General features: G+C 37.3%; 2 protein-coding genes across 2 annotated transcripts in view; one reads left to right on the top strand and one right to left on the bottom strand.

Moving 5' to 3' along the window:
• The window catches only part of LOC149535953 (uncharacterized), a 216,343-nt gene that overhangs the window by 182,950 nt on the left and 16,469 nt on the right, over positions 1-16,924 (bottom strand). The gene's annotated exons all lie outside the window — the stretch shown is intronic.
• On the top strand, positions 3,258-4,960 carry LOC149535955 (uncharacterized). Its single transcript, XM_089807723.1, has 2 exons — positions 3,258-3,686; positions 4,747-4,960. Exons 1-2 carry the CDS (start codon positions 3,497-3,499, stop codon positions 4,890-4,892), a joined length of 336 nt encoding a protein of 111 aa, XP_089663849.1. The 5' UTR covers positions 3,258-3,496; the 3' UTR covers positions 4,893-4,960.

Genomic DNA, 16,924 nt, shown 5'->3' with positions numbered 1-16,924 from the left:
CTTCTTCTTAGCTAAGGAAATGAACTTAGCTAGCCTTTCGTTAACTAAGGTGTGTGCTTCACCTTGAGTTTCGCTGATTTCGCCATGCTGTTCACTACTTGTAGTATCCTTTCATGATCCTTCTCATATTCCTTCGCAAATCCAATAAAATCGCTGAGAGAGAAAAGGGTGTCCAGATGCTTTTTCCTAATGGCAACCTTTCCCAACTCATCCAATCTCAATCCAAAATCTGTTTCATTAACATCCTCTTCTCTAATATCCTCAAAATCAAGTGCCACTGTAAGCCTTGATGATCTGTTAACTCCTTTTCTTCCTTCGCGTATCCAATTTTGCTTTAGATGCGTGTAATAGGCCTCTTGGTTATCTTGAAATGACTTAGTCGCTTGATCCATCATTACAATTGTCATGCCCTTGCACTGGGGAATGCTAAATGTTTCTTTAATCGCTTGTTCGCCAATGCTGGCCAACACTCTCTTCCCTTCATCAAAAATGATGGAATTACTGTTTAGATCAAATTTGGATGCACATTCCATAATCAATTCTGGACAGGGCAATGTGGGAGGAAAGGCCGCTGCGTGTACAATTCACTCTTGTAAATCCTTTTTGCCAAGGGGAATTGTCCTTCCTTCAGTCTATTCCTCATCCGTATCATGTCCACTATACAGATATTGGTGTCAGTTATTCTCTTCATTTTCGAGAAGTATTGGGTATCATATCCTCTTTGTCTTTCTTAGTGTTCACCCACTTGGGATTCTTACTTGCACTATCATCCTCCATACTTGTCACCCTATTACGGGATGGTAGAGTGGTGGACCAAAAGGCAAGAAGAACCAAGCGGAGCAATCCTTAGACTAAAACGAAAGATGGATGTTAGCTTAAGCACTCCTTGCAACTCTAGATGATGAAAATTCACCTTAACCGATAAACTTACAGCGACTTTTCGGAACCTAGGATATGACTTTCAAGTAGTTCAAATCCCTTTGCAAATATAAATTTACACTCCTAAAACTATCCAACACTTGCCTTCTATGCAAAAATCAAACTTTCATATGTATCTCTTCTCCCAACAAAATTGCCAAAATCTGGTATGAAAATGCAGTCCTAAGTAGGAAAAAATCAGACCTTCACCATGAATTGCTCAAAAATCAGAATCAGATTTGCCTCAATAAAATGCCAAGAATAGAAAATTTTGCCTTTGTCTCAAATTCGCCCATGCATGAGTCTGAAATCTGCCCAAAATGCTACCTATTAGCCGACTGGATGGTTTCGGCGGTATTTTGTATTCTGTAGCCGACGGACCGGCGGTGTTTCTGTACTCTGTAACCAACGGTCCGGCGGTGTTTCGGTATTCTGTAGCCGACGGTCCGGCGGTGTTTCTGTATTCTGTAGCCGACGGTCCGGCGGTGTTTCAGTATTCCGTAGCCGATGGTCCAGCGGTAAATAGTTTGTAACGGATAGAATAATTGTGGCCGACGGACTCCTTCGGGAAGGTTCGGCACTAGTATTTATATCCCGTCTGGGATCATTGTAAAGCATCATTCATCTACTATTGGGAATATAATTCTGCTATTCGTGTTCTATTGTTTGTATGTGCTCATTTTCTTTACCTGTACGGTAAACACTACCTAGGGCACAAATCGCAGCCCACAAATGGAGGAGAAAATCACCAAAATTTGCAAGAATTCTGCCCACAAAAAAAAATCGCCAAGGTCTGAAAATGGAGAAATGCAAGCAAAAAATTGCCCAAGCATGCAAAAAACTGCCTTCCACTAAATTCACCCCCACAAAATTCCGCCCAAATCTAGAAAAAAATCTGCTCCTCCACAAAATTCGCCCAAGTCTGAAAAAAATCTGCTCCTCCACAAAATTCGCCCACATGGAGAGGAAGAAATGATTTGTGAAAATGAGATGGGGAGGAGACTCCTTTTATAGCCAATTTTCTTTCTCCATAAAGCTGGTCTACATGGTCTAGGAGAAAACAAAAAACAAAAATTAAATTCAAGTTAAGGCCCACAATTAAATACTTAGCTCAAAAAAATTAATTTTGCCAAAAGAAAATTGCACTTTTAAATTTACCAATTAGCTCCAATTGCAAAACGAAATTAAATGGCCTTGAGGGTGTTAAATATTTCCATTTAATGACAGTTTAGTAATTAAATTTACCAATTAGCTCCAATTGCAAAACGAAATTAAATGGCCTTGAGGGTGTTAAATATTTCCATTTAATGACAGTTTAGTAATTAATATGTCATTAAATTTGGATTTTGGCTAACCAAAAGCCATTTTTTCAATATTAAATTACTAAATTCATTAAAAACTTAAAAGTTTTCAAGGCAAATTAATCCAATTAAAGTCAATTTTTGCAATTTTCTACCAAATCGATTTTGCCAAGCTAAAAATTAAAAAATTAAAATTGCATTTAGAACCAAATTGCACTTTTCCTCATTTCAACAAAATTAAAAATTTTCACCAAAGAAAAATTTGAGATTTTCCAAAAACTTAAGTCTAAAAAATTTCTCTTTTGAAAATTATCCAAATTTTCAAAAGAAAATGTCTAAGTACAAAATTCACAACTTTATCCTGCCAAATTGAAATTAAATTAGAAAATTATTTGGCCTAAGGACAAAACTGATAGCTCTGGAAAGTCAAGTTGAAACCGGGTGAAAATAAATCTAACCTTTCTCCCACTGGCCTGAAAGTGTCCAAGGCTCAAAATTTTTAAAACTCAAAATTGTTGAACAATCAAAAAATTTGCCAAGGTGATTAGAAAAAAGGGGGTCCCCAAAAATTTTGGGGCGATGGTGTGAAAACCTCACAACAAAAGGATAAATCGATCATGATCTAAACATCAAAGGAATCAAAAATAATCTCAATCATGCCTTAATGATCTCGGAACATATATATATCTCATCGGTTTTAGACTGTGGAAGATACAACAGCATGTACGTATGCATATATGTATAACAGCGTGTGCATCGTGCTATTGTACATATATACATACGTATGTGCTTACCACAGTAATGTCAAACCGAAGCTACATGCATTAACAGAAGCTAAGGCAAAGAAATAAATGCCTCCCATGGACTTAGTAGAATAAATAAAATGAAACTTTGTTTTTTTTAAAAGCAAAGCTTTTTCTCTTTCTCATTCACATGGAGAGTGAAGAGATATTAGGTTTCTTCAAAACCTAAAACATTTCATTCTTTCATTCTATCTTTTTCTCTTGAGCTTGAGTTGCCGCCATGGGAAGAAAAGAAGAGGGTTTTGGCTGGAAGAATGGAGCTTGTTGGAGTGTTTCTTGGCCTTTCTGCTCTTTTCTGGGTGTGTTTTGATCATAGATCACATTGCTGGGCTTTTTTTGCTGATATTTCAGACATTTTGTGGCTCAAAAAGAAGAAATCTGGGCAAATTTTTTCCTGCTGTAGCTTACAAAAATGCAGACCTGCATTTTATGGCACCATTATTGAAGATTTGCTGAAGCTTTTTTGGAGTTTTGATGGCCGGATTTGCTCTTTTGCTGGGCGTTTTTGATAGCTGGGCATTTTTTAGATCTATGGCAGCTTTGCTGCTTGCTGTTGGATCTCAAAAAAAAAGCTCTAAGTGCATAGTTTGGTCATGTCTTGATATTTCTGCTACTTTCCTTGCTAGACCACCATTTCTTGGAGGAAATAAGGAGAGTTTTGAAGGTAGAAAAAAATGGATCCTGCAACACTTTCTTGCCCTTCTCATTTGCGTTTTTTCTGAGCATGTTTTGACTGATTGCTCTTATGGTACTTTCAGATGTAAAGCATTCCTTGAATATTTATGCTTTTATTCTTACCTAGATCTCTTTTATTTGAAAATGTATGCATATACTTCATGCTTGCTGATTCAGACAGTTACCTCCATTCTTTTGCATTTTCGGAATCTCCATACAAACAGCTGGTCACAACATTAAAGTAAAAACCCTTCATGTTATGACATTACCATACAATAAATACCTCAGTTTATTTTTCAGATCTGTAACTTTGAATGCATGATCATCACAGAAAATGATAAGATATGAGCATCACAACCATGATAATGACCTTCTTGAAGTGTACATGTTGTCATGATTGTATGCATTGCTTGCTTATTTGAAACTACTGCTCATGAAATTTGTTGTTCTCTACTGTAGCTAAATACTATCTTCCTGTAGCAGCACTTAACATATCTTTTCTTTCATAACAGCTTATGTAACTGTTTATTGTGACTAACTGATGCAATTCTCTGTTACTTTGCAACACTCTTGTGACTTAGTTATACCACACTTTGATCTTTGTAATTGTGCACATATTTATCATGCTTTACATTGTTCTCAGTATCTTTGTGTTTAACAATCAAAAGTAATGCAAACAATGATATTGTCATGGTAATGAATGTTATTTGAATATTGCAAATATAGAGCTCATTAATGAACACCTCCATTCATCTGTTGATAAACTCTTTGATCTTATTTCTAATACGCACGCCAGGCTCAAAAACCCTCGTGGGAGCCTACGGTTATATCTGCATACCTATTAAAGACAAGATTCTGCACAGAAAGCAAACATATTAGCAATAAAACCTTTTGGATCTGATTGTTTGCCTTGACTTCTGTTGGTGGATGTATTTGCTTTATTAAAAGTGTAGAGCATAAGAGTAGCATAGATGTTTTATGTATGAAATGAGATGTTTCGCCATTGCTTAGATCCATTGAATCTAACACTTTTTCCTCTGTGAATGCAGAATTTGGAGGTTCAAAGGAGATGCAATTCGGGGCAATGAATAGACGAGAATGGACCAATGCACAACAAACAGTCATTACAGGCAATGATCAGTGCCCTATGACTCTCTTTACTCTATGTTTCTTTCTTTTATGCTATGCATTTTAATAGAGTAAGAATGTGTATCAGAAAACTTTAGGGGCTACTCTCACAGTCAATTGTGTGAGAGGATTTACTTTCAGCACTACATTTCATTTCATCATTTGCAAATATCAATGTATCTTCTTCTTTTTTATTGATGAAACAAGGACATTCTTGTATGAAATGGATAGTATTTATGCACTTTTTGTCTTCATACTTAAATTTTACACGTGTGCAAAATTTTAGTAACATTGACAATAGAAAGAAAAGGAACCATGAGAGCGTAAGAACTTACAGCCAACAACTCAAGGAGTTGCTTCAAAAGATGGAGAATCAACTAGTAGGCACTGCTTCAAGAAGCACTAGTTCATGGAGGGTTTGAATTCCTCCTTAAGAAGGAAAATGGAAATTGTTCCTCCAACATCATACGAGGATGTGTACAACCCAACAATGGACATAGAAAGAAAAAGTAAAATGTCGAGAGAGAAGAAGGACAAGTCAACAGATGATGATGATTCCTCAGATGGAGTTAGCAACTTAGCAGTAATGAAGAGCCTAGCAATAAGCTGCAAGCAATCCAAAAAGATATGCATTGTATGAAAAGGAATTTAAAGCCATCAAGGGGAGCGATAACAAGAGCAAGGGCTAATTATGGTGCATAGATTGTAACGAGGAAGGCCATACAAAAGGAACAAGCCCCAAGAAGGTCTTTCACGATATTTTCTAGTTGATGGGACACTTCACCAAGGAGTGTGCATACAACATGAAAACAAGAACTGCACAAGTTCGACATTTGCAGTGCTGTTTTTTCCTATGCTCATTTAGCCAAATAATTATTTCTCCTCCCAACCATAGACAATAGTCACAATACCCAATTGTCTCCTTGAAGCACTACTTCTCAAGAATGCAAATTATTTGTGTTATTTTGTTTTCAAGAAGGAAGATTTACTCTTCCTTCAAATCTATTGGTGATGCCCCTTTACCAAGGGTCGCCACTCTTCCAAGGTGGCCCAATATAATTATATTAATATTCAATTAATATATTAATTATATACTAATTAATTTTATACTTAATATATAATTATATTATCACAATTAATATAATTATATTATATTATCACAAAAAATATAATTATATTATATTATCTCAATAGGTATAATATATAATTATATTATCTATTGAGATAATATAATTATATTATCAATATAACTATTATACTATCAATAATTATTAATAAAACTATTATATCACAGTTATTATTTTATCAAAACCTTTATGCAATATATGTTGGCCTAAAGGATTTTGACCATGGCTACGATAACATTAACACTCCCTCTTAGCTAGGGAGTGTTAACCATGGCTAACCCCAGAGGATGAATAAATGTGTTAAAGTCATGGAGTCTCACATGACATATAGCTACTCCTAGAGGGTGGAAAGAACAACTGCACAAGTACCCATCACGAAATCACTTAACATGATGTTGTCATCTCATCATGAATTCACCATAGCTACTCCCAGAGGGTGAACAAAAACTAGTGCAAAGTCATGGATTCTCTCTCATGACATCCACCATGGCTACTTCCAAAAGGCAAATCCACCATGGATACTCCCAAAAGGCAAGTCCGCCATGGCTACTCCTAGAGGGTAGAACAAGGGCTTTCACCTCAAACTTCTCTCTCACAAAGAAGAATGCATTACATAGGTTAACACCTCAAATTTCTTCGTTTGAAAGTAAAACGCTAGAAGGGCCTTCACCTCAAATTTCTCCATCTAAAAGAAAAATACATTACAAGGGCTAACACCTAAAATTTCTCTGTCTTGAAGAAAAATGCTACAAGGGATTTCACCTCAAATTTCTTTGTCTTAGAGAAAATCAATTAAAGCATGTAGTCAAAATAAAGTAACTATTATGTTAGTACTTGTTAAAGCTAGTCGGGTTGGGTAGTTAGGTGGTGAGGAAATGCGTCGGTTTCCAACTAACTGACCCTTCTATAAATGTCTGGAACATTCGTATTGTACTCATGTTGGTTTTTGGTATTAATAAAGAAATCATTTCCTTACCTACTGGTATTGTGGTATGTTCTAAGTTTAAATTCATATGTATTAACTGGATTATTTTGTGTGATTAAAATACCTCTATCTTTGTGATATATCCACTCTACATTTTTGGCGCCGTTGTTGGGGAACAAACTTGGGTCACCCGCGTGACAGGCAGGAAATCATTGATGTTGAGACCCACTCTCAATTAGGGCATCATTCTCCACAGCTCTAAGCTTGTTTCAAAAATGCACAAAATTCACTTTGGCAAGAGGCTTGGCGACTACCAATCATTTGTTCTTTAGTGCTAATGTACCTTAACTTAGTAGGATTCCTTTAGTACAATTATATTTGATCTCCATGTACTCTGACCTGTCATCAAGACAAGGTTGGAGATTGCATCACTCTTGGTGAATCCCAAGCTCACCGACTATCCATCTATCGAGAAATGTCATGACCCAAGTGTCCACATAAAGGCCTTTTCAACCTACATACATGGAACTTTGTCCCATGAATCATAGTCCTCAAATTGATCGCTAGAGAAACCATCTCAATATGGTCCACTCCCTTTGAACCAATATGACCAAGATCCTTGGCAATAAAATGAAGTAGATCCTCTAGCTGCTCCCTTTGACACAGAAGCATACCTTGCTCAAAAGGTTCCAATCATGCAAGATATCTTGATTTAAGAATGTAATAAGGCCTAAATTTTTTACAACAACTTGGTAGAGTTAGAAAGCTCAACCCATCCAGAAACAAAACAACATAAACTCCTTCAAACTCCCACACTACATTGTCTTCAATCCCAAGTTCCTTAGAAAGATTGCTACAACTCCTCAGAGAATAACCATTGCAGCCAGTTCCTCTACCTCTTCATTTACTCGATGTCAGTAAGTTATGATCAATGATCTGAGCACCGTTAGCTCTTTTATCTTTGAGATCTTGTTTCCTCATGATGTGTTTCATTTTGCAAGCTCAAATTTGATCAATTCTGCAATCTCCTAAGAGTCTCAGCTATCATAGACAATAAAGGCAGATACAAACACTAAGATGGTGTTAAGTGTTGCAAAAGATACATAGACATGTAATATGTATTGTTGATTCAACTACAATTTAGAATCTTAAGTATTTTGTCAGTATAAAATATCACCAGCCTGGGGAATATAAAGATCGCAAAACTCCAATCAACAAGATCCAAAACATGCTACCCATATGGCACCAATCTCCCTCAAACTAGTATGTAGGTAAACCTCTATGTGAACCAGTGAAATACCTTCCGGCTTTTGATTTCGACATGCTTCCAAAAATCATTCAGTTCTTTCATGAATTTATGATTCATGCTATGCCATCAATTCCACTAGGATCCTTGTCCAAAATCCAAGTCACTTTGAGGCAAAAAGTGGAAGTAGGGGACCAAGCAGAGTCTATTTACAGAGATTTTCCTACTCTTTGTATGGAGAGTTCTAAGAACTCTGGTTGTGTTGGGGATTCTACAAGGCATGCTTTCGTTGAGTTCCTACTATACTAGCACGTCTTCCTCCTACATCGATAAAAAATATCATCACATCTTCATTCTCTAGACATTTCAATGCTATCATGGCCATTGATGGCCCCTCAATCTACATGAATCTTTCATCCCAAATAATCGCATGTTATCTTTGGAAAGTAGCCTAGAGTTGAATTGCACATGACAGCTCGTTTTCTTGTGAACACCACTCTAACTTCATCTTAGTTCTGTCAAAGTTCTCAAGTTTTGGCTACAAGCTTCAAATGTTGTAACTAGTAGAGATTCTTGTCTTTTGATTTCCAAAATAAATTGTCTTAATACCAAGAGACACTGCTTCAACAGCAATCTACTTGTTGTGGAATCCAACCAGGCATCCTGATTGTGACACATGATACATCTCTTAACAAAACCTATATCTTTAGAACCTCTTCACATTATGTGTTCCTCTTACGTGCATATGTAGACCTTCAATGCTAGAGATATTAACTCAGGGCTGCTCGATGCTTAGTTTCCAACCTATATCTTTCATACATCAAACCACAGAAGATTATTTCTTTAGACTTTTAGTGCAATATGGAGACATGATAATTCTGAAACAAATACCCAGCCTAGGGGAATCCTACGAACAAAAATTGTACAAGGGCACGTGTTGAATATTGAAGGAGTAAAACTTCCTGTGCTAGAGATATTCAGGTCTGACCAAATATCCATCTCTAGGAAGGACACAATTTATACAGTAAACACTAGAATGCACATGAAAGCTTCAAAGCCTAATTGTTGAACATTGTGTTCACCATTCTCATCAATCTATTTTTTCAAAATCATCACACGAGTAGTGTGAGGCCCATTAAAACACAAAATTGCCACGCTTATCTCTATACACAGTACATTTGTTTCTTTGAACACATGTTACTTCCATATAGACATCAAGCTTACCATGCTTCTCAAATTCATAAGTTTATATTCATGAACGTAATATGATTCTAACGCAAGTTGAAATTGCCATTTTAGGGCTAGTCTATTATAAGATAAGATGATATCAGAGAAGTGTTGAAGAAACCCCTCACATTAAATTGGTGATTGCTTGAGCACAAGCAATTTTGGGAAGGATGGACTGTCATAACCCCTCCTAAAAATGGAAACCCACAATTATAAATGATTAAAATACTAAATAAATATCTAAAATAATATTATTATTATATAATATAACTTAGATATATGAATAATAATTATTTGAATATACCATTAGCCAGCAAAGGAATTGTTACCTAATTTTTCACCCTCGGCTTAATTTAGGTAGAGCCATAAATATGTCAATCAAAAATGTGTTTTTTTGTGTTTGCCAAGTACAAGAACTTTGATTTCATGGTGACCAACAAAAAATGCCAGAACATTCAAGATAGAAGACCTTCAAACTCTCATTTTTTTCCATTCATGGCGGCCCAACAGAAAAAGAATGAAAGAGATGAATGGTATTTTAGTCCCAGCAGCAGCGAAAGCAAGAAAAATGCAGAAATGACCTGCTATTCGAGCCAATAAATGCCCAAAAAATCTCCAGTTTAAAACCCTCTTTTCTTTCCATGGCAGCATAGCAAGTAAAAAACTGATAGAAGCGAATGATATTGGTCACAACAATAGTGAAAATCATAGGAAAAAGTGCCCAGAAAGGTTGTTCGAATTTACATAAAACTCCAATTGAAACTCTCATGGCAGTGGCGGCAACAGAGCTCCACATTTCCTCAAAGTTGAAAATGAAACATCAAATACTCATTTTAGGCCGCCCAAAGACCCTAGAAGCTTCATGAATAAGCTTTGCATTTTGTGGAAAATGTTTTGTTTCCTAAGTCCAATTTTCTCATGCAAATGAATATCTTCTTTTCATTTCAAATATAACATTTGGAATATGCCAAGTGTGAAAGCCTTTTAATGTCTTAGGATCCTTTCCTAAGCTTTTAAAAGTATTGTAAATATTTTATAATATTATCACTTTTATTATTATTTTAATATTTATAAAATATTATTTGTTTTAATATATATCAATTGTATTATTGTTAAATGACTTTTTGATCCACTTAATAATATTATTAATCTAATCGATATCTATTAAAAATAATAATAAAATATAAATCATAATAATATTTTCATTTATTAATGCTTACTATATAATCTATAATTTACTTTCTAATATATATATCAACTAGATTAATAATATTATTAAGTGAATTAGCCCATCACTTAATAAATATTATTAGTATAATTAATATATATTAGATTGTATGAATTATGAATTATATATAAAATGTTTTTGATAAGTGTCAAGTGTGATACAAATAAGATATTTATTTTTACCTTTTAGAAGTCAAGCATGGATATTTTTTAGAGCTATTACAGTTGTCCCAAGTCATAGTGATGGGATGGGAAATCAGTTGAAGGTTATTGCATTTCAAGGACTTTTGGGAGCCTTTTTGGAGATATGACTGCATTTGTGAGGGGTCTTTATCTTGATCTTTTCAGGCCATGACTTTTGGGGTACTATTGTACACTTTTTGAAGACTTTTTAGGGGCTCAAAATTGGCCTTGAAGGGTGAATTCAACCAAGGAGTGGTTGTTTGCACTTATGAAGCAATTGAAGTGAAAAAGCATAAGTATGAGCTTTGAGGCTCATTTGTAAGGGTTCTGAATTTTTTGTAAAAGGGCTATTGTTGTGATCTCTTCTTGAATCCCTCATAGTTTGAGTACAGATTGCTTTGTAACAATTGTGGGAATGTTATATATCAGCCTTTGAAACTTTGAATGAAGGAGTTGTTTGAAGACCTTTTCTGAGTTCCATCTTGTTGTATGAAAGGTACTGATTTGTTGTCATTATTGTGATTCATCTTGAGTCCTAAGCGAGAACCCTTCAATTTGTTGTATCTGAAAAATGAATAAATTGTTATCAGAATTGTGTCATGTTTGAACTGTTTCAAAAAGGTTTCATTGTGTTAAAAATATCAATCTCATTTCAAGTTTGGTACATCACCTTAGTTTTAAAATTTTAATTTTGTTATCTTTCTATCTTTTTTCCCCCCAAGTTTTAAGTTATGTTTGAAGAGCAAATAGATTTTGTTATCTTTCTATCTCTTTTCCCCCCCAAGTTTTAAGTTATGTTTGAAGAGCAAATAGGTGAACCATCATAAGGAGCCAGCCTAGAACTCGAAGATTCACTCCTATTTCTAGTACACCCACTACCCAAGAGTGTTTCCATATATCTCCAAGTGACTGGATTTTCGAATTTAGTCAAGGGTGCACCTTTTAGAGATAACAATTTTGACACGCCCGGCGGGACTCGTTCGAATAGAACATTTCAGAATTCTTTTTTTTTCTTGTTGCTTCTGATATGCTATCAACAAGTTTCAGACCTTTGAGAGGTCATCTTTGCATATCTAGCGACCCTAAGAAAAATCTACTGGTTTTGAGCAAATTAAGTGTTCGAAATGGATTACCACCCTCCTTTCCATGAAGGTGTTCCTTATGCATCTTTTAACCAGCCACAGATCTTCTACTGATTTCATGAAAAATAGTCTTATTCCAGCAAGTACCCAACAAACATGTCATGTTTTTCACCCACCCAAGCTTGCTCAAGATTCATGGTAGCCCGCCAATATACCTCAGTTTTCCCAAGAAACCGGTTTCTTACAAAATCAGCATGCAGGTTCATAAAATCATTTTCAACATGTTGATAACATGAGAATATATGATTTTGGCTCAAGTTGCCAGGAACAGATGAGGTGTGTTGACAAGAAACAACAGCTTGAGCTACAGCAAGAGAAGCTTGCATATCAAGTCCATATTCGTGAGCAAGAGGCATTGGCAAATCAAGAGAAATGTTATAAGAAGTATTTGGTGGACCAATATAGGCATTATGAGGCAAGCCTTGCAAAAGAGTTGGAAGCACAAAAGCAACGTTTTCATAAACTGTTAGCAGTGCATAAAGAGTTTCATGAAAAAGAGCTACACGAGCAGAATGAGAAAATAAAGTCTTTGGCTGTTACAATCATAAGGTACAAGGAGGCTAATGAGATTCTTGAAGAAACCATTCATAGGCAATATGGAAAGTGTCTTGAGCAAGAGGTTATGATAGATATGTTTGATGAGCTTCCTAGTTTTATTGAGCAAATAGATGAGATGGCCTCTGAGTTATCTAGTAAACCTCCTTGTGTTTTTGGTAATATTGAAGAATCAAAACAACGAGTAGTTATGGCATGTCCCTGATCATCAAGTCAAGTTTTAGATCAGCTAGAAGAGGTAATTAAGGTCACTGATGACAGTCAAAAGAAAACAGAAAATAAATCAGCACTCCAAAAGATTGCACCTGAGGTATTTTCCAGCCCTGTGCACAGTTGTTTTAAGGATATCATTAGTCTTCCACTAGAGAGGAGCAAAGAAGACCTTGAAGAAGACATGTTTCGGTGTGATCTAGAATCTTTCTATTTAAGATTGGGTGACAAAACATCTCCAAAACTAGAAGATTGTAAATGCCATGACAAGGCAAAAGGGGCAGCTTCATCTCAACCTGATTTACTACAGTCACTTGATTCAGTTTGCTTTGATCGGCAAAAAATCTTTGGTGAACTAACCCAGCAACTTGAAGTAAGAGTCCAAGAGCCAGAGATCACTAAGAAGAGCTATGATTTGGTTCCTTCATGTGCGTGCCCTATCAAGCATTTAGCAAGGATGAATGAAAGAAAGAAAAAACTAGTACTAGCACCTGAGCATGAAGATGCAGCCGAAAAGAAAAGGATGCAATACATTGATCCATTCCATATCAACAAGCTTTTCAATCAGCTCGATGAAGTACAGTTGATTTTGTACTTCAAGAAGTATTGCACCAGCTGGTCAAGTATTGGTTATTTTTCCATCTCCTTACAATAATTCATGGACATGTTTTTAATTGCAAATTGAAGCAAAAAGGCAACTACTTTTCAGATCCAGTAAATGGTTTTGTTTAGCATGTTTTCATTGCTGGTTAGTCTAGGATAGGTTAGTTCTCAGCTTTCCCTAAGTGCTGCCAAGCACAAGTAGTCTTAGTTTAGTGTTCCCTGCTTTCAATAAAAAGTTTCCAAGTTTTCTTAAGAGCTGAGAAGAATAAGCAGCCTTGCATACATGCAACTATCCTAATCAGCAAGACACATTCATACATATGAGCCATCAAGCAAAATATGGATAGCACCTTATTGTCCTAATGACTCATACATACAAAAATGCCTGATTGGTTAAGATACTTGCACATATCCAACAATGTTCTGCTTTGTTATCCATGCTGTTTTTGTGTTTCATGAAGCTGAAAATGAGTAACCCTTCCTCTTAAAGACAAATGCCATGTCCAGAACTCATAATGATGATGGTGAGCCTACTTCATCATCATAACTCATGCAAATAACACTTGGCTGAAAGAAAGAGTTACCCTTTCCCAAAATCTGAATTGATTCTATGCCCAATAGACTGTTTTATAAAGGCTACTAGTCTTGATGTCTAGCAGGCAGACATATAGCAGAAGTCACCAAAAATGTTACCTAATTTTTCACCCTCGGCTTAACTCAGGTAGAGCCATAGTTATGTCAATCAAAAATGTGTTTTTTTGTGTTTTGCCAAGTACAAAAGCTTTGATTTCATGGTGACCAACAAAAAATGCCAGAACATTCAAGATAGAAGACCTTCAAACTCTCATTTTCTTTCATTCATGGCGGCCCAACAGAAAAAGAATGAAAGAGATGAATGGTTTCACTGTGTTAAAAATATCAATCTCATTTCAAGTTTGGTGCATCACCTTAGTCTTAAAATTTTAATTTTGTTATCCTTCTATCTCGTTTCCTCCCAAGTTTTAAGTTATGTTTGAAGAGAAAATAGGTGAAGCATCATAAGGAGTCAGCCTAGAACTCAGAGATTCACTCCTATTTCTGGTACACCCACTACCTAGGAGTGTTTCCATGTTTCTCGAAGTGACTGAGTTTTTCGAATTCAGTCACTGGTGCAACTTTTAGAGATAACAAGAATCATTTAATATAATGCATAAATATAATCACATTAAATATAATAAGAATATTTATATATGTTCTATTTAACTATTCAAATTCAATTATTAATTTTATTTTATTTTCCAAAACAATATCATGATATGTTATCATCCATTTCTATTTCTGTTTCATGGGAAAATTTTAGACAAGGAATAGGTGCTTGTCCTGAACTCCCCAAATTTGATCGACTAAAAGATGACTGCATTCAAGAAGAGTGTAATCCAAAAACTAGAGGAATCAACACGGATGTTAGCCGACTAGATGATTTCGACGGTATTTTGTATTTTGTAGCCGACGGACCGGCGGTGTTTCTGTACTCTGTAACCAACGGTCCGGTGGTGTTTTGGTATTCTATAGCCGACGGTCCGGCGGTGTTTCTGTATTCTGTAGCCGACGGTCCGGCGGTGTTTCGGTATTGCGTAGCCGACGGTCCGGCGATAAATAGTTTGTAACGGATAGAATAATTGTGGCCGACGGACTCCTTCGGGAAGGTTCGGCAGTAGTATTTATATCCCGTCTGGGATCATTGTAAAGCATCATTCATCTACTATTGGGAATATAATTCTGCTATTCGTGTTCTATTGTCTATATGTGCTCATTTTCTTTACCTGTACGGTAAACATTTGGCGTCGTTGCCTTATGAATCTGGAAGGTGGGAGGAATGAAGATTAATGCCAAATCAGCTTAACAAGGATCGAAATAAGGCGAAGAGAAAAGATGGAATCCGTACTGCACAAGAGAATTTAATTCTGGCACAGCAAGCCGAACGCCGACGGAGATTCCAGAAGATTACCGACGGAAACCGAAGTGCGGAGGAATTGTTGGAGGAGACTCGACAGCGGGTGGAATTGGTGGAAGAAGCACGGGAGGAGTTCTTGAATTTGTGTTCGCCGAGGGAAGAAAATTCAGACGGGAGAGCATCAACTCACACGGCTCGCAGTGCCGACGGAGCACGAGCGTGGAGTCACCTATTCCTCCAGGATAGATTTTCGCGGGAAACAATTTCGGAGGATCCTCCGTCTTCACCAAGGGTTGCAGCTGTCGACACCTCCAGTGTGGGAGTGCAGACCGTCGGTGTGGGAGTTCAGACTGCCGGTGTGGGAGTGCAGACCGCCGGTGTGGGAGTCCAGACTGCCAGTGTGGGAGTGCCGACCACTGTAGGAGTGCAGACCTCCAGAGTTATGGCGGGACCCAAAGAAAAGCTGCCGAAATTTGAAGGCGATGGTACAGCCGACCCCCTCCGACATTGTAAGACATGCGAGACGATCTGGCGGGCAAATGGAATCACAGATATCGACGAATGGGTCAGGCAATTTCCGGCAACCCTACGGGGTGTCGCAATTGATTGGTTTTCGGATATGGATCCGCAAAAGCTGGATACATGGGATAACATTAAAAAGGAGTTCTTGGCGGAATTTAAACTCTTGCGGGATGATAATGAAATCGTAGCGGAAATTTTCAATACCAAGCAAGGGAAGCACGAAACTGTCCGTGTCTACGCCAGGAGATTGAAAGACTTAATAAACAAAATGGAAAGCAAGCCAGCAGACGAATTGCAGAAAAGGTGGTTTGTGGACGGCCTACGCTCGAAGTTGCGGAGGAAAATGAAAATTGTGCCACCGTCATCATATGTGGACGCATATAACAGAGCACTGGACCTTGAAAGTGAGCAAAAGACAAAGAAGAAGAAAACTAGCTCCTCTAATTCTGATGATGACGAGCCTGCCGGAGATGATAATAGCAATGACGAAGGCAGTAGCAAGAAGGTTCATGCCCTACAGAAGGATATGGTTCGCATGATGAAGGAATTTAAAAACATGCAGAAGGAGCCAAAAGGCAGTGAGCTGTGGTGCACGGAGTGTAAGACAGACGGGCATACTAAAGGATCGTGTCCAAAGAACCAATTCTGTGACATTTGTCAGATCATGGGCCATTCGACAAAGGAGTGCCCCTTTAACATGAAGACAAGAGGATCTCCGTAGGTGTTTCTCACACAAGAGGCTTCCCCGTCGGGTAGTAGCGGAAACACGAATACCGCCGGTGCTACATCCGGAGGATACAGGAATAATAACAGAGGGCAAAATAATAACAATAATAACAATAATAATGGAAGCCGAAGTCGAACCCAGTATGATGCAAACGGACGGCCGATCGTTCAATGCCGAGCATGTAATTTGTGGGGTCATTTTGCGCGGGATTGTACATCGGCAAACACACCGAAATTATTATGCAGATGGTGCGGACCCGGTAATCACGAAGATTCCAAGTGTCCAAAGGCTGGAGTAAACTTGATCACTGTTGGCACGGATGTAGAGGAGGTTCTGGCAATTACACGGAGGCAAGCGGAGGAAAAGAGGAAAGTAGGGGAAGCGCAGGCGGACATTGCAAAGGCATCGACGGCGGGGACATCTCAGTTGAAGGATATCACGGGCATCTTGGCAAGGAACTTCGCAGAACAAA

This window comes from Cupressus sempervirens, chromosome 10 (assembly GCF_028749045.1).
Source record: "Cupressus sempervirens isolate cs-2001-9-10 chromosome 10, ASM2874904v1, whole genome shotgun sequence".
NCBI lineage: Eukaryota > Viridiplantae > Streptophyta > Pinopsida > Cupressales > Cupressaceae > Cupressus > Cupressus sempervirens.
Note: the sequence above shows the minus strand (reverse complement) of the source record. Positions and strands in the feature narration are given on the sequence as shown.

Bases quoted from the DNA above. Each gene is read 5' to 3' on its own strand.
- LOC149535955 (XM_089807723.1), top strand. From the start codon at position 3,497: ATGGCCGGATTTGCTCTTTTGCTGGGCGTTTTTGATAGCTGGGCATTT. The intron at 3,687-4,746 runs GTAGAAAAAAAT...CTGTGAATGCAG, and splicing joins AAATAAGGAGAGTTTTGAAG to AATTTGGAGGTTCAAAGGAG.